The sequence below is a fragment of the Leptonychotes weddellii genome, chromosome 16 (genome assembly GCF_054177405.1).
Source record: "Leptonychotes weddellii isolate Sample4059 chromosome 16, ASM5417740v2, whole genome shotgun sequence".
Lineage (NCBI taxonomy): Eukaryota > Metazoa > Chordata > Mammalia > Carnivora > Phocidae > Leptonychotes > Leptonychotes weddellii.
The window spans coordinates 24,123,094-24,141,135 of NC_138384.1; the positions used below are offsets into that span (position 1 = coordinate 24,123,094).

Genomic DNA, 18,042 nt, shown 5'->3' on the forward strand with positions numbered 1-18,042 from the left:
TGACACCGTTCTCGTGTCTCACACATTCTATAATCCTCTGTCTCCTTCCGCCTTCTAAAAGCAACTCTGGGGGACTACGACGGAAAAAATAGTCCCTTGACTACAGAGTTCTTTCCACAAGGAGGCGGAACTGGGGCGGGGCTTAAGAGCGGAAGGGACCGGAAGTCCGTGATCCTTGTGGCAGGATTGGGCTCCGCGCGCTCAAGGGGCGGGTCAAGCAGGCGGAGGGATCCATGTTACGCGGCGCATGGCCCGCCGCCTCCACTTAAGGCGGGGAGAGCCCCTCGGGCGGCAGTTGCTGTGGTTTCCGAATTGAGGTTGTTTATTTCTTGTGGGAGCTGAAACTCGAGGACATAGCGTCTCGCGTCCGAGTTTAGCCGCGAGTGAATACAGATCAGGCGGTCAGGAGCGCAGCTTCTCATCTTCGGACCAGGGCCGGCCCCTGCTTTCCTTTCGCCACTTGGTGCCCGTATCTAGGTCGGCTCCGGCGCGGCTGGCCAGGCCGCGGGCGAGATGTTCAAAAACACATTCCAGAGCGGCTTCCTCTCCATCCTCTACAGCATTGGCAGCAAACCCCTGCAGATCTGGGACAAAAAGGTTAGGAGCTGGGGGGCGGTGGCTGGGCGGGGTGCTGGGGCCGCGCCCCCTCCTCGTCTGGGGGCTGGGGACGGGGTGGCGGGTAGTTGTGTCGAGTTGGAGCTCCGGGGTGGCCAGGCGGGCGCTGCTGTGACCTGTCCCCAGGCTGGCGTGACAGAGGCGCGAGGTGGGGACGTCGTGTCAGCAGCGGGGGGCGGGGGGTGCGTGTGGGGTGGGCGTAGCTGGGGTTTAAGTGTCCTGTGGCCGTGGTGTGGTTGGGACAGTGGTCCCTCGCCGCCGTCTTGACTTGGTCAGTCGGTTCCTCAGAGCCTCGGTTTCCCCATTTATATAGTGGGATCGATAGTGCCCATCTCCTACCGTGAAATGCATAAACTTACTTGAGATTGCTTTGGGAACACGCCGATGAAAGAAGCTGCTGTTCACTGATTTCACAAATATTTACTGATAGCCTGTTTTGTGCCAGGCACTGTGCTGGGCACAAGACACAGAGCCTTTGTTCCAGGCTACCTTATAAGGGCACAGCCAGAAGGCAGTTATGTTTGGATTTCATTCATTTGCTCCTTTCCTTCCAGTGATCTCAGGGCGGAATTCGGGGGCCTTTGGCACCTGCTCCACATTCATTGCTTCTTGGGGTCTGTGCTGTGCCTTCCGTGCTTGATGTCTACATCAGAAGAATGGCAAAATTGTGATAAAGTTTTGTTTGGAGTAATAAGCTCAGAGCCGGGTACCAGCCTCATTATTTTTATTGAGGTATCCACTGGATAACATTTTCACTGACCCCGGGAGATGATGACCCTCTCCTTCATCTCCTGTCTTTTTGGAGATATTGAATAGGGGATGTGCATGTCTAGCATGGTCTAGTTGTCTCGTGCATATTCCCAGTCAGCTATCCCTTTTTTTTTTTTTAAGGATAAGTTAAGACAGGCACTCTACTGTGGAAGACAGGTGATTCCTTAGGGGACAACTGAAAGAAGTGGTATGTTGAATGGTGTTTTTATAGAGATGGATGTGGAGTAATCTAAATAAGCAGTTTATTGGTAATGAAGCCAAGAATCTTGGATTTCATCTCAAAACAAGTCTTCCTGTATCCACAGATAAGCGTTTTGGGCCACCCAGAGATTGGGTGAGAACACAGATAGCCTTCTGCCTGTCATCACTAGGGAATTCTGCATTTCCAAAGCAGTTTTGAGGGTGGTGTGTTCTTAATGTCATTTTTATAAGATAGTTGAAAGATCTGAATATAGTGAGTTGTTTGGGCCTTATGCTTATGTGAAAAATCTGACCAATTTTCTTTCCTTTTTCACAGTGCTTCTATCCACAAATTCAGGGTAATACACAGGAAAGCAGTTCCTTAATTTTTTCCCTACATTTCTGAGGTTTTCAGTTCCTTGGTTTTGTTCACATTGGAATAAAAGCTGTAAACTGAAATCGCATCTCTGCAAAGAGAACCTGGAGTGAATGTACCTGAGAACTTTGTAAGGATGATGGCTTCCCAGCTGTGGCTTAACTTAGTTATGGGCTGTCAGGAGGCATGGAGAGAGTGACCTGTGTGCCGTTGAATATAAAATTGTAACAAAAGTGTCAATATGAGGCAGTCGAACTAGAGAATGGGACTTGATCTAGGAGAGGTTTACAGAGCAGGTCGGAGAACTTCCAGAACTTCCAGCGGTAGAGAGGCCTCAGCATTTCTAGTAGGTGAAACTTACCAGAGTTGTCCATTTTAACCCTTCCGGGGCTTGATCTTTTGTAGTGTGTTTTATTTTTCAAATGCAGCTCTTTGACTAGTCAACATGTTTACACACGGAATATAAAAGCAAAGTAACCATGGTGCACTGTGTCCCGTAACAACGCCAGTAGAGGTCGGATGGTACCCTAATAAACACGTGTGAAAACATTAGAACAACTGGCAGGGTTACATGGAGTAAATTAAACAGACATTTTGGCAAAGAAAACATTTAGAATAACACTCATTTTAATCAAAGTTCTTGTAATAGTAAAAGTTAATTACGTTTTCTACTTTTCGTATTTAGACTGAAAAGTGTTTAGGGGTGAATTTTTTCCCCTGGGGCAAGAAAAGGGAAGGGAGGAAAACGGCAAGTTTGGGGTCAGATCCATAGGCTTTGTTGTATGTGTGCCTTTTCTTGACTATATTACGAAGTCCTCAGGAAGTGTTGGGAATCCAACCCAGTTGGGGAAACACTGGGAATTGATATACTTATCAAAGATTTATTGAGCAACAGTTAAGTCACAGGTGCTGTGTAGATTTGGGGAGATACAAAGAGAAGAAGACATGTTCCCTGCTCTCAGGGAGTAAGGAAAAGTTTTAGTAAAGGCAAAGTTTGGAGGGAGGGATGGACAAATGACCCTGACCTTTGCCAGTAGGTATATATGGCTATTTTTGCTGTTTTGATTTCACAAACTTTACTATTCTCCTTCTCGAGTTTATGAAGACAGGATTTCTATAGTTTGTTTTCTGTGAAAAATTAGGTTTGGCTTCTGTTCAGGCTCTGTCTCCTTATGAACGTGAGGAGTGGATGCCATATTCTTGATACCAGTGAATGACAAACTCCGTTTTCACAGGTGTGGTTACTAACATTTGTAACACCTGCGTTTATCCATCACTCTTTGAAGTTCATACACTGCCCCCATCCCATCCTTCAAATCTCAAACATTATTTCACTGGGAGCTTAAGTTAGGTCTCCTGTGTGCGCCTGTGGCCCTCTACATCACACTGTATGGCAGTTGCCAGCTTATTGTGTATTTCCCACTAGACTGCAAGTTCCTTAAGGGGAAGAAAAGTATTTTACCTTAAAACCCCAGGGCTAGAGTTGGGACAGTGTGGATTTGTGTCCTGGCTCTGCCCTCTGTCCTCTGCCGTGTAACCTTGGGCAAGTACTTACCTACTCAGTTTTCTCATTTTGTAATGATGCCACCTCCTCCCATGGTTTTGGAGATTAAATGAAGATGTATATAAAATGCTTGGCAACAGAGTTACGGCGTACAGTATTAAATAGGGTAGGAAACTGAGGAATTTGCTCAAGAGTAAATAAGTCTATACCTGATGCCTAGGAATAGGAAGTGCAGTAAAGTCAGACTTCGGAAATTAGAATAATTTTGTCATTTACCAGGGCTTTTCCAGTCCAGAAACCTTAACATGGCTCTCAGGCCACACAGCACATGGTCTGGTGCCCGCTTCACTGGTTCTCCAGGCTCACCTCCCCCAGGTTCCCCCCTCAGCAGTGACCTCCCGCTCAAGTGAAAGAGGTCATGTTCTCGAACCTTCAGGCTTCTATACCTGACGGTCCCTCTGCTGGGACTCACCCTGCCACCTCTTCGTTAGTCTCTAGGTCACAGCGCAAAGGCACTTCCTCAGTTTACGTTAGTTTATATCCACTTGCCCCTCCAGGTTAAGTTCATTTATATCCCCTTATAGAATCTCTACTTCCTTTTCATCATACTCCTCATACTTGAAATTAGCTTCTGAAAATCTCTATGCCTGGCTACACTGTAAACTTCCTGATAAAGACCTCTGCGATTTTTTTTTAAAGACTTTATTTATTTATTTATTTGACAGAGAGAAATAGCAAGAACAGGAACACAAACGGGGAGTGGGAGAGGGAGAAGCAGGTTTCCTGCTGAGCAGGGAGCCTGAGGCAGGGCTTGATCCCAGGACCCTGGGATCATGACCTGAGCTGAAGGCAGATGGTTAACCACTGAGCCACCCAGGCGCCCCAAATAAACTTTTTTAAAAATTGCAGAGGCCTTGGGGTGCCTGGGTGGCTCAGTGGTTAGGCGTCTGCCTTTGGCTCAGGTCATGATCCCAGGGTCCTGGGATCGAGCCCCGCATCGGGCTCCCTGCTCAGCCAGGAGCCTGCTTCTCCCTCTCTCACTCCCCCTGCTTGTGTTCCCTCTCTCGCTGTGTCTCTCTCTGTCAAATAAATAAAAAATCTTTAAAAAAAAAAAAAGAGTATAAAAACATCTTTAAAAAAAAAAGTTTATTTATTTGAGAGCACAAGAGAGGGAGGGTGGGTGGTGGGGGGAGGGACAGAGAGAGAGGGAGAGAAAGTCTCAAGCAGACTCCCCACTGAGCCAGAGGCCAAAGTGGGACTTGATTCCATGACCCTAAGATCATGACCTGAGCCAAAACCAAGAGTCAGACCTTAACCAACTGTGCCACCCAGGAGCCCCAAGGCGGCTAATTTTTCAAACCAACACCTTAGGAGAAATTAAGGGTTTCTTGATGTTCCCTTAACTTCTGGGACCAGCAGATAATACATTTACTAAAGGACTTTTATGTTTAATGTAGACATTACTTCTGGTTTGTAAAGAAAATACCAGATGGTTCTCTTCCCATCTATGCTGTATAAAGCATAGTTTTCGTATTTCAACATATAAGTCTACTATACTAAAAGTCTACTAGATGAGAATGTTAATTCCTACCAGCCTCTCTGCCTTTCTCGCCTCTCACCTTGTCTTTCAGCTGCTGCTGATCTTCGCCTGTTCCAAAGCTAAATATTAGAACCAGACTTTTTGTGGTTGTTGCTGGATAGTATTAGATTCCCATTCCCCGTTCCTAATTTTATTTATTTTCCCTGTTCCCAATTTTAAAAATGAATTGTCTCCAGAAAAGTCGTTTCCACACCCTAGTTTTTAATTAGCAAACCTTATTGGTACGTTGTTAAACTGCTGTGGTTTCCAGTAGCAGAGTCGAGGGCATTTGGATGGGAAGGTAGTACAACTGTTGGTTTTTTTTTTTTTTTCCCAGACGTTCCCTGGATCAGTCTGATGATGTTTATTATTCTGAGTAACAGCTTTTACTATAATTGGGCGAAGGCATGGGTTTTAGTTATACTTGCCCTTGCAAGGCATTGCTAGGAAGACTGGTTAGCAATGCACTTAATTGACTCGTTGGAGCCTGCAAAGCCCTAGCCTTGAGACCGAGCTATGCCCAGCTCTCCCCACAGAGGTCTCCCTCTGCCTGTTTTCAGACTTAGATCCCAGCCCCTAGCTGCGGGCAGAAACTTTCCTGCTGAAATGGACAGCTCTAATGGCTTAATGTAAATTGGAATATGTGTCATTAAGACTAGGATGCCAGATGGCTGAGGGCTCAGCTGTCTGCCAGGGTAAGTGGGTGGAGCCAGAGAAATGAAAGGTGGGGGTAGGGAATGCATACAACTCATGTGTTATTTTTAAAACACTTGAAGAAATATGGAGCATTGGCCAGCTTCCTATCCCAGGAGTACTTTTTCCCCCTCAGCTTGACCCTCCTCCCTGGAGCTTACATTGAAAAAAAAAAAAAATCAGTGTTCTTTATTAGTTGCCCCAGCAACCATGGAAAGCCTGGGAGAGTGATTTCAAGAAGGGCTTGAAGGTTCCCTTCCTGGTGTCTGCAGAGGCTGAGAACCGTTCTCATTTGTAATAGCTAGCAGCCTGGGTTCTGCAGCTCATAGCTTGGGGATGGCAGTTGGGTGGGGGCGGTGGGGAGCAGGTAGGTGGGGATAGTGAGTTCATGAAAAAAAAATATAAGATTGGCTTTGTTTATTTTTTTGTAGGAATTAAACACTTGTAACCCACACCTTGATAGTGGGAATGTGTCATGAAATAAAAAAGAATTGAAAAGTCAAAAACAATTGGCACTTTCTCATTTAGAGAGGGAAGTAAAATAAAACCCACTTCTACCATAAGTAATAAATGCTGACCAGTTCATTTTTTCTTCATTTTAAAGCCAGGCCTGCTTAACAACCTCTGAACTAGAAGGAGCTAAGGAAAGGAAGTCCATGCTTTCTGAGGCCATGTATCTTGTTATATGTGTTTGTCAGAAGCTGGACTGAGGAGGGGGTGGCTTCCTGGAAGACCTTTACAATTTAAGGCGGTGACAGCCAGATTGCCAGGGCAGTTGGAAGGTCTTGCCCCCAATTGTCCATCCCCCTTTTCCCTTTGATCCTAGTTTTAGAGCCTAGAGAGGTTTTGGGAGATTTCCTTTAAGTGCTCATATCTCTGGTTGATTGCGCCCCCACCCCACCCTGCTTTTCCAATGAGTTTGTAGCCCTGTGAACTTAATAAAGGAGAAGAATCATACTTCACTAACAAATCAACTTAATTTGATTTCAAAGCTCTGGCAGCTGGTGATATGAGAATACTTAAAACTCCAGACAGACTGGTGGACATTCCTTTGAAAAAGCTGCCTTTTTTCCTGAGTTCTCTTGTTTTATGGATTACGTTAATTAATTTTGTAAGAATTAAGTCTGAGTGTGATGGTTGATGTGTTGTTGAGAGAAATTTCTCTTTAAGAAGTTATTGAAAGTCTAGCTAAAAATGAGCTTGCCTCTGGGGCAGAAGCAGAAGAGAATATACCAAGTCTGTTTTGGCTTCCAGTCTGTTGGCTTCTGCGTGCAGTGTAAGGCATTGTTTTCTTCTGTAAAGACTTGAATAATCGCATTTGCTGGAGTGAAGTCATCTGCTATAAACTTTGAGATGGGCAGAAGCAAGTTTCCTAACATTTCCTCCCTATGAAATCTGGCTGGGCTTTCTGAAGCTGAGAGAGAATTCTCACTGTGCTGGGAGAGACATAAGATTTGAGGCCATGCTTTCAAGCAGTGTTGGGTAAATTGCAACAAGTTGCCTTTTAGCTGTCCTTGAGCCCTTAATCTTTTCAAGTTAACCATCTGTTTGATAGTTGCATTATGTACCTTTTATTTTTATTTTATTTTTTTTAAAGATTTTATTTATTTGACGGAGGGAGACAGCGAGAGAGGGAACACAAACAGGGGGAGTGGGAGAGGGAGAAGCAGGCTTCCCGCTGAGCAGGGAGCCCCATGTGGGGCTCGATCCCAGGACCCCGGGATCATGACCTGAGCTGAAGGCAGATGCTTAACGACTGAGCCACCCAGGCGCCAGCATTATGTATCTTTTAAAGAAAGAATGAAGTTTTATTAGTTATAACTATAATTATATTAGCATAATTAGCAGTATGTCATAAAATTAGTGTTTGCATCTTGCTGGAATACTGGTGGCTCTTAGCAATGTGACTGCATCATGTTACTTGGAAATGGAAATAATTTCTCGTTTGATTCCTCCTTCACCAACAAGTCTGATTTTCCCCAGCAGCTGTGGGCTAGCAAACAGAGGAGGAATACTGCCACTTCGGTCCAGAGTGTTTATATGGGGGATGAGGTGGGCAGTGTTGGCATGTGCTACACAGACCCAAGGCTTTGTGCTCTTAATCTCCCTGGGAAAGTGGCCCAGAATTCGAAGCAGGAGGGCATTGGGTGTCACCAGCTTTGTTTGAGAAGCACTTCAATGTGACATTTGTGTCTTAAGAACCTAAGAAATGCTGCATTGGCAGAGATCTGGGGCCCATCCACCATGCATTCTGTCTCTGATAATGGGCACCAAAGGCTGATTTGTGGGAAAGCATTCTTCACACTGGCAGCCTCCTTGGCTTTGTGATAAACCCCAGGCTCTCTGGCTTCCTATAATAGTCCATGGTGGATATGTTATCCAGGAATTTTTAAAAAATCCTCCTTGAATCTATTCATCCTTGCCAACTCTCAGGGTGACAAATTCCAGAAGTCAGCAAATATTTGAATGCTTAGTTTATGCCTAGCATAGTACCAAGCATTGTGGAAGATACAAACGATGCTTAATACTTGATCCCTACCTTTGAGCTTAAAATACTTTTTTGAGGAGACAGGACTCAGTTGCATCTTGCAGAAAAAGATGGGCAGTGATATTACATATCCCATGGGAACACCAAGCACACCACAAGTGGATCAAATTCATAGTAACAGAGGTCACAGAGACTGAGGTCTTAACACAAAATGCCATATTATTAATAATCCGTTTTGAAAAATATAACTGTCTGTCAGACTTGGCACTGTGCTCTCTCTTTATATGCAAGCCTAGTGGAAGGCCAAAGGATTGAGTCATTGACTATGACAGGCCGATACAGCCATTTTCACTATACCTGGAAAAAGACTGCATGCTTTTGGTGCATACTATTCTAAAGCTGCTTGATCTTTTTCATGTGTGAATACATTCAGCCCTAATAGGCCAGCCCCGTGTCAAAAATGCCTGTGCCTATCTCTGCTCTATCCATATTAGGTGCTTCAGAGTTTAGAACTTGAAGGTAATTCTGCTTTCCTGAATTATTTTGAGAAGGGAAATCCGTACTGAGTATTGATCCCTCCCCATATTGTACCTCCTACATAGGCAGCAGACAATACAAAACAATGTGGGATGAAGTGCTAAATTATGTCCTCTAGGCTACATGAGCCGGACAAACAAATCAGAAAGAAGAGAGGTCGGTGTGGGATGAAATGCTAAAGAAGGGCTTCTGTGTATGGCAAAGATGAGACTTGAATTCTTACTTTAGAAAGTTGAAATTTAAGAGACTCTTAACAATAGAGAACAAACTGAGGGTTCCTAGAGGGGAGGTGGGTGGGGGAGGAGCTAGATGGGTGATGGGCATTAAGGAGGGCACTTGTTGTGATGAGCGCTGGGTGTTGTATCCCACCAATTCAGTGATTCACTGAATCCTCCTGAAACTAGTATTACACTGTGTTAACTAACTAGAATTTAATTTAAAAAAAAAAAAAAAGAAAACTTGAAAAAACGGAAATTTAGGGAACAGAAGGTAGGGAAGCAGGAAGTAGGAGCATAGTGTGAGAAGCATTGTGGAAGATAGAAATGATGCTTCATACTCGGGGCGTTATGCTTTCATGTTTTGGTTGCCCACCTCCTCCTCAGTGGCATCCAGCGTTCAGCCTTTCTGGCCGGAGTGCATGAGGCAGCGCGGGCCATGGAAAGCCTGGTCCTTAACCCTGACTCTCAGGATCCTTATTTGCATTACCCTGGGGCAGAAGCAGAGGAGAAAAATACCACCTACATCTGTAAAATACCACCTACCTTGAAGATTTTTGTTGTTGCTAGGATTAGTCAGAGAATGTATAAGAACGTCCCTGGTGCACAGTGCGTACAACGTTATCCTGACCTACAGATTGCCAGGTCACCTGCAATTCCTGTACTGGTTGATGGGACCCCGTAGAGAGGTAACATCGTGGCTTACTTCCATACAAGCTCAGTCTCCCATGTCGCAGAGATCTTTGCGTTACGCCCCAATGGCTACTGTGGTCTTCTTTAAATGGTCCATTCGGCCTTCACAATCTTAACAAAGTTATTGCCAAATATTTCAGTACTGATCAGTTTCATTTTCCTCATTGTAGGTGCGGAATGGCCACATCAAAAGAATCACTGATAACGACATCCAGTCCCTGGTGCTAGAGATTGAAGGAACAAATGTCAGGTAGGCAGCCTGCCTGTTCACCCGGAGACCCCCGCACCAGCGAGGCAGTACGTCGTGGAGGCTAATAGCAGGGACTGCGGGGCCGACCACCCACTGGGGATCCAGCTCTGCTGCTCACACCTTGCCCCGGGCAAGTTGCTTGATCCCCCAGGCCTTAGTTTTCTCATCTGTAAAATAGGGATAACAGGACACCTTCCTTACGGGGTTATTGTGAAGATTAAGTGAATTGTGTATAAACACACTTAGCGCCTGCTCAGCCCATAGTAAGTGCTGTGTGTTAGTTATGTTATTATACGTAACCAAGGCTCGTGGACATGCATGGGGGGGGCGGCACTAATCATCCAGTGGGTGGCCTGGGCCACAGTGTGGTTTTCCGGGCCACAGTGGTCTTAGTTGGGGTTTTCTATCACTTGATGGCTCTCTTAGACCAGAGGGGAGTCTTCTCTCACTGCAGGAAATTGCTCAGCTCACCAGCCTGGCTTTGTTTTTCAGGTATTTTCTTGTTGATATATAGTTCTGTGTGAAGCTTGTGTTTCAGAGTCCACCATTGTTTGTTTGTTTGTTTGTTTTTTAAAGCATCCGGATTGAGGGATTATTAGATGATGTATCTGGATCTTTTAGATCTACTCTCCAATTTACCTCTTGGACCGAGTGTTTTCACGGTGTATACCACAGAGGAAAAGGCAACTGGTGTGTTTACTAGTGTCCCCTCTCTCTGCAGCACCACATATATCACGTGTCCTGCAGACCCAAAGAAGACGTTGGGGATTAAGCTTCCCTTCCTCGTCATGATTATCAAAAATCTGAAGAAATATTTTACCTTTGAAGTACAGGTTAGTAGATGCACATGAATGTGTATACTCTTAGCTCTCCCAGAGGGATAGCCTGTCAACTTGCAGGAGAAAAGTAGCTCTAGGAAAGTATCCTTATTCTTTTGTGTGTCTTCTTTTCTGCCTCTGCTAGACACTTGATACGGCCATTATTATGACAACATAAAGTTGGTATTAGTAATCAGACTTTCATGCCAAGTCTTTTTTTTTTTTAATGTTTTATTTATTTATTCATGAGAGTCAGAGAGAGAGAGGCAGAGGGAGAAGCAGGCTCCCTGCTGAGCAGGGAGCCCGATGCGGTACTCGATCCCAGGACCCTGGGACCATGACCTGAGCCAAAGGCAGACGCTTAACCATCTGAGCCACCCAGGAGCCCCTCATGCCAAGTCTTTAAAGCAGCAGCAAGCACCTAGGAAATCTGAATGATAGCTATCAGATTTCAAAGCTTAAAGGTTAGAGTAGTGTCCGTTCCATACTGGTTATTGTTGGTCTCTGTTCTAATATTTGTGATTTTTCAAATGGGAGAACGTTTATGAAATCTTTCTATGGTCTGTGGGCCCTCGGCTGTGTCATGTGCCCTAAGAAGCTGGTGTTGTCTCAGCAACGGACAAGATAAACTTGCTACTTCCGGGCCATCTGCATCTAGTGTGACCTGTATCCGGTCTGTTTATTCTCCCTTGGGCCTCACTCAGCCTTGGGAAACCGGGCTGTGGGTGCTCAGGCCCTTGCCTCACCAAGGTTGTTTGCTTCTTCCAAGGTAGAGTTAATGTGGCTCTTTTTCTGTGTTTCATAGGTACTAGATGACAAGAATGTGCGTCGGCGGTTTCGGGCGAGTAACTACCAGAGCACCACCCGCGTCAAACCCTTCATCTGTACCATGCCCATGAGGCTGGATGATGGCTGGAACCAGATTCAGTTCAATCTGTCAGACTTCACTAGGCGGGCATATGGCACAAATTATATCGAGACCCTAAGAGTGCAGGTACTGGCTGGCTCCTTTTCTGATGGAGCCCCAAACGGGAGAGGGAAGTCTGCTCTGCCTGTTACTGGCTTGTGGCCCTTGTGACAGAACAGTGTGGCTTTCTGGCTGAGTGCCCAAGTCACTGTCTAGAGGTCTCAGAGAGGTCCAGGACACATCAGGTGTGTGCTCAGATACAGTGGGAGAACATAGCAAGCAAAATATCCCTGTTGCCAGAACCCACCCCTAAGCCATGCTGAGGAGATGCCAAAGAGATGAAGCTTTGACAGCATCATGGGAGGGGCTTCATGAGAAGCAGGACAAGAGGAAGGCCAGTCATATTTTGTTTCTTTTTTTTTTAAAGATTTTTTTATTTATTTGCGAGAGAGAGAATGAGAGAGAGCACATGAGAGGGAGGAGGGTCAGAGGGAGAAGCAGACCCCCCGCCGAGCAGGGAGCCCGATGTGGGACTCGATCCCGGGACTCCAGGATCATGACCTGAGCCTAAGGCAGTCGCTTAACCAACTGAGCCACCCAGGCGCCCCATATTTTGTTTCTTAAAAGAAGTCTTGCACCCACAGATCCATGCAAACTGTCGCATCCGACGGGTTTACTTCTCAGACAGACTCTACTCAGAAGATGAACTGCCAGCAGAGTTCAAACTGTATCTCCCAGTTCAGAACAAAGCAAAGGTAAGCCGGGCTTCCTCAGAGGAGTCCAGATGGTGAGTTGGGGCAGCCGGAAAGTGCACTCTGCTGAGGCCAGCTGCAGAGCATCTCCATGTTGACCTAGGGGCCGGAGTACCTTTCATCCTAAGGTCTTCCTAAGGTCTTCTTCCACCATCAGCACTGAATCAGGATTAGTCCTGTGAAATGTTCTGTTACTGCTGTCTCCACCTCCACAAGGTGGTCCTGCCCCTCCCTGCCTCCTGCTCACAGGCCTTCCTTGGAGAATGTCTTCCATCCTCTTCCATCCTCTTTAGCAGCCCCAAATTACTAGCAGCCCATTGGTCTCCTCTGACAAAATGGCGGCCGCTTACGTGCCTGACTGCTGCTGACATTACACATTTCCGTACAGCCCAGCGTCCCCTCCGGTGTCACCAGAGGTGGGAGGGGGGCGGTTAGTGGCACTGACCATCTATTTTCTGATAACTTAAACTGATACCTCTTCTGTTTGTTTCTTTTTCTCCAGCAATAACTGGAATGCAACTCAAGGGATAGCCGCCGGACATGGCTCTTAGTTTAAAAAGGAAACTATCTGGAGGACAACGCAAAAAACAAATATTTCTATTAGTTTACTGTGCTGTGGTTCTTTTATCTATTACTCGGTGTCCCCTGTTGTGGACACCAGTGACCATGCCATAATGCCATAATTGCATTGTAAGTGCAGTGGGAATAAGCTGTCCTTTGGAACATGAATGCTGGAATTTATCCTGCTGCCTGCCTCAGTGTGTGGGGAGATACACTTAACCACGAACTTAACAGATTTAAAGATGTCCCATATGGCAACCTCAGACCAATATTTCTTCCTACGGTTTGTGCATTGTTTTATATATTATCTAAATATATGTATATGCTGTGTAATACTCATAATCCGGAAATGAATAAAATACTATATTCTTGGTTTGTAAATTTGTTCTTAGTTTATTTTCATTCCTTTGTGATGTGAACATAGAGCTCTTTCCAGAGAACATCCCATAAACTTATGCTATGGAATAGCTTGCAGTAAGCACTTAAAGAGCAAGACAGAGCTATAGATACTGATTTAGAACAACTCCCAAGATCAACTAAATGGAAAAAAATTTGAACAGCGTTATGACCAGTAGAATCATCTTATTAGGGGTTGGGGCCCATGTTAAGCTTAAGACAAAGTGGCATCTAGTCCACTTTTTATTATTATTATTATTTATTTATTTACTTATTTAGAGAAAGTGAGAGTGGGGGGAGGGGCAGAAGGGAGAGGGTGAGAGAATCTGAAGCAGACTGAGCTGAGTGTGGGGCCTGACCTGGGGCTCGATCTCATGACCCTGAGATCACGACCTGAGCCAAAATCAGGAGTCAGATGCTCAGCCGACGGAGCCACCCAGGTACCCCCAGAATGCTCTTAAATACCTTAGGAAGTTATCCTATTGGAGCCCCACATGCTCTTCTGTAACAGCATACCCAGGGTCCCTCAGCATGGCAGCCGATCCCCATGTCCCTATTTGAGCTCCAGATGAAGTACTTGCCTTGAATTTAAGGACTTAGAGGAAAAGTGTTTCTTTAAACACCTAAAGCACATGAGAACTGAAACCATACCCCGCTTTCCCTGCTCACACTTCTTGGGCATATTCTTGGTTAGTGGAATGACCCACCCTGGCACAAATAGTTAACTTTACAAAAGTGAAACACATGATGCAACTCTCCCATATGTAACGTTTCTGGGGGAAAGCGGTCTCGGGGCAGAGAAGAGCATATGCAGATATACCTAGGGCTTGAAGGATACAGAAGAACGAGCACAGTGATGTCTAGAGAGAATGGTTATTGTACAGACTTTTTGTATGGTAAAATTTTTTTGAAAAGTAATATTTATGGGGGCGCCTGGGTGGCTCAGTCGTTGAGCGTCTGCCTTCGGCTCAGGTCATGATCCCAGGGTCGTGGGATCGAGCCCCGCATCGGGCTCCCTGCTCCGCGGGAGGCCTGCTTCTCCCTCTCCCACTCCCCCTGCTTGTGTTCCCTCTCTCGCTGTCTCTCTCTCTCTCAAATAAATAAATAAATAAAATCTTAAAAAAGAAAAGAAAAGTAATATTTATGTAATAAGAATTTCCAAGTCAAGGAAAGGACAAAAGGCCATCTTAGATCCCGTGCTCGCGCCAGGGAACTCGCCCCGGATCTGGTTCCATCCCACAGGGATGGCGCTGCAAACGTGCGCCCCGGCCATTTTGAACTTCGATGAGAGGTAAAAACAGCGCTGACTTCGACGTTGCCCTTGCCGCCTTCTGTGAAGTTAAATGGCAAGAAGCAGTGTCGTCGGGCGTGGTCGTCCCCCAGAGCGCGCTGCGGGTAAGCACCAGGGCTCGGAGGCGGCCGGGGGCTGCGCTGGGGGCGGGCCGTCTGGAGGGAACCGGGCTCCCCCACTACGTCGCGCGCCTCTCGGAGCTTCATTTCTCCCCACGGCTGCTGAGTGCCTGACAGTTTGGCGGGCTCAGTCAGGACAGCTCTGCCCTTTCTTTCCCTGCTAAAGACTAGACCGGGGCCGCCTTTCTCATGGATGCTGCTCCCCCCCGACAGGCACCGTCCGCCCAGGTGACAGTGCCTCTTCTTTCAGGGCCAACGCCAGACCCGGCTGAGTGTCGTCCCGCTTCTCCATCCTCAAACCTCCTGGCATTGCCGTTGTTAGACTCTATGTGCCTGTCTCCTGCGCCTTCAGGGTCACAGTACGGTTGGAATCCTCGGAAGTGGGTGGCAGTGGGGTGGCCAGGGACCTCACCAGAGCTCCCTGTCTCTGGTCACTGTACAGTGAAATCTTCCTTCCAATATGGGGTCTACTGTGGGATGAAAGATGCTTTTGTGCAGACGAGAAGACCCGGTTAACTTGCCGTCGCCCCTCAGCGCCAGGCCATCAGTGAAGTGCTCCTGGAAGTCCAGAGAAATACAGTAACACACTCTCCTCCACACAGAGCCCCTTTCACCCCGAGGCACTTGTCCGACTATGTATGGGGATTACCTCACCTCCCTCTTTGGGGTGGAAGGCGCAGCTGTTGACTTCCCAGATGCTTTACATATCCTTCCAAGCGGAAGTGAGGGGGCGTTGAGGGTGATGGGATGTATTATCTACACTGGCCCCAGGCCAGTGTGAATTGTGGCCCCTTGCCCTCAGCCTTCCAGCTCACCAGCAAGATGGCGACAACAAGTTATGAGGCCGAGGGAAGGAGGAAGGGACAGGCCGTGAGGGTTAGCGGCCTCCTTCATGGTGCTGGGGCCAGAGTGACCTTAGATTATAGAACTCGAAGCAGCCAGAGTTGCATTATGAGGCTCCCCGCAAGGTGTGTTTTAGAAGGAATTGCCTTCCAACTGAGAGTGTTAGTTAATTGTCATGGACTCGATGGGATAGGTGTGCAACCATTCCCAGCAGAACTCATCTTGGGGGGCAGTGGATCCACTATGGCCCTTATTCGCCACTGGCCCACTGAATGCTTTCCCTGTAGCCAGGCCAGCCCCCTCCTGGGGCATTTCTCAGGAAGACAGGTATGCCAGAGAACCACCTCCAAGCTGATTTCCCCAGCACCTCAGCGGCTTTCGCCCAAAGCCTCAAGGGTCAAGGAATTCACTGAGGAAGATCTTGGCACTCTCCTTGTCTAGCCCTCTGTCCCTCCATTTTACTGCTCAGGACATTGCAGCTCCAAGAGACGCGGGCTAGCCCCTCAGATAGTGGCAGGGGTGGAACAAGGACCCGGATCGCCTGACTGGAGTCCTGTGCCATCCCCATCCTCCTGGTGTCGGTGGCCTCCTGCCTCTTGTGTGGCTGGCTGTGCCCTTTTGGTAGAGGGCAGTGAGAAGTTGGAGAATCCCTCTGGGTGGCTGAACCAGGTCAGACGTTGCTGCTGGAGAGAGCTCGAGGACCAGACTCAGCTCGCCCTTGGTGGTGAGCGCTGGCCTGGTTGTCACTTCATGGTTGCATGTTAGTGGACCTTCAGCAACTGAGGCTAAAGGTACAAAGCGGTAGGGGCAAAGGTTTGTGTTTCACTAGCGGTTCACAAAAGTAACCCATGCTCATGGGGAGTTTAAACCACACAAAGAATATGAAGTAAGATGGAAGTCCCAGTTCCCATTTATGAACTGAAAGTATTTGAAGGGGCAAAGTTTTAACTGCTTCACATGCATTCGTGCTACGGAATGCCCTATTACTCTTATTTTACAGATGAGGAAACCAAGGCACAGAAATGAACGTGCCTGAGCTCACACAGTGATCCCCCCGCCGGCAGGGCTCTTAAATAGATTTCAGAGGTAAGGTTAGAGGTAGATTTCAAACTCAGGCTGTCGAACCCCCACGCCGGCCGGGCTCTTAAATCACTCAACATCTTTGACCCGCTGTTTCCTCCTCAACAAAGCAGCCAGATGAGGAGACTTACCTCAGTGTTGGGCTGCAAGAGACGCCCACGAATGAGGGCTCCGATCAGTTGTGTGGTTTTCACACGGCGGAATACAATACAGCCCTGAAGAGGGACACTGTGCCGCTAGGTGCAGCAAGAGCGGAAGCGCGCAAACAGCAAGGAAGCAAGGTACAGCGTGTTAGGAACGATTCCACTTCTCTCTGATTTCTAGATAAGCCAAACAGTGCACTGTTCTGGATGCACTGATGAACAGCAGTCCCTAGTGACAGGCCGGGGACTGAGTATCTGTGAACTCAGGAGACTGCTCTACAGGGGTGGGGCAGGGGGACAGGAGTGATGGGAGAGGTGCTGCTAGGGACTTCTGAGGGCCACTGGGGCTTTATTTCCTAATCTGGGCAGTATTGACACACAGATGTTTGCTTCAGTACAATTTGAATTACACACACTGTTGAATATATTCTTCTGATTATACTTCTCATTTTTAAAAAGGTCAAATTTAGATTACTTAGCCCTGGCCTATTAAAATGCAGGCTCTTGGGGCCCAGCTCATTAAGATGCAGATTCGCTGGCAATAGATCTAAATCTGGCCCAGAAATCTCCACGTTAACACTTTCCCCTGGTGATTTTTGCTGTTTCTGTCACTGGAGAAGCTGCTCCAAGTTGGAGTGAGCAAGAGTTGAGTGCAGAGAGGCCAGATGCTGGGAAGAAAGGAAAGCCTAAAGCAAAGCGCCCCTCAAGCTTTAAGTTCCTTTTATACAAAATTCTAGTATGTCACTTATATCTCTGCCCCTTTTCCAGAACCTGAAATATGGAGTCCTATAATGCAAACCACCAGGGCCTCTGGGCTGTGGCATGAGGCACTCCAGATCGTAAATCCACAAGGCACTGAACATCTGGATGGAACATGAGCCTTGGAAAAATTGTGCTTCTTGGTATCCATGGTGTCTGAAGCAAAGCAAAACAGTGTGCAAGGGGTGGGATATGGAAGCACACGGGATGGATCCCCTTACGAAGGGCTGGAAAATGCCACCAAGAGCTTATGCTCTTTCAGCGCAGGAGGGGAATAAGGATGAACAGGGACTTTCATGAGTTCTCTCGTCACTTGGGTCTCCCCCAGCTCTCTTCCATCAAGTCTTCAGTTGTGAACCCTCCCGGTAGTTGGGAGGGAATAGAGTCAGTTCGGGAAATACAGGAGAATCAGTCCATTCGCACAATAGCATTTGGGTTCCAAGGAGCCCTCCGAAGCGGTCTCCCTTCCAAG

The 18,042-nt window shown here is 47.0% G+C and overlaps 1 protein-coding gene across 1 annotated transcript; it reads left to right on the forward strand.

Annotated features, from left to right (window-relative positions):
* Positions 1 to 239: 239 nt before the first annotated feature.
* CFAP20 (cilia and flagella associated protein 20) lies at positions 240 to 13,320 on the forward strand. Its single transcript, XM_081806518.1, has 6 exons — positions 240 to 597; positions 9,822 to 9,901; positions 10,623 to 10,734; positions 11,525 to 11,713; positions 12,271 to 12,381; positions 12,881 to 13,320. The coding sequence occupies exons 1-6, from the start codon at positions 514 to 516 to the stop codon at positions 12,884 to 12,886; spliced, it is 582 nt and encodes a 193-aa protein (XP_081662644.1). The 5' UTR covers positions 240 to 513; the 3' UTR covers positions 12,887 to 13,320.
* The last annotated feature ends 4,722 nt before the right edge of the window (positions 13,321 to 18,042 follow it).

Bases quoted from the DNA above. Each gene is read 5' to 3' on its own strand.
- CFAP20 (XM_081806518.1), top strand. From the start codon at position 514: ATGTTCAAAAACACATTCCAGAGCGGCTTCCTCTCCATCCTCTACAGC. The intron at 9,902-10,622 runs GTAGGCAGCCTG...CTCTCTCTGCAG, and splicing joins ATTGAAGGAACAAATGTCAG to CACCACATATATCACGTGTC. The intron at 10,735-11,524 runs GTTAGTAGATGC...TGTGTTTCATAG, and splicing joins ATTTTACCTTTGAAGTACAG to GTACTAGATGACAAGAATGT.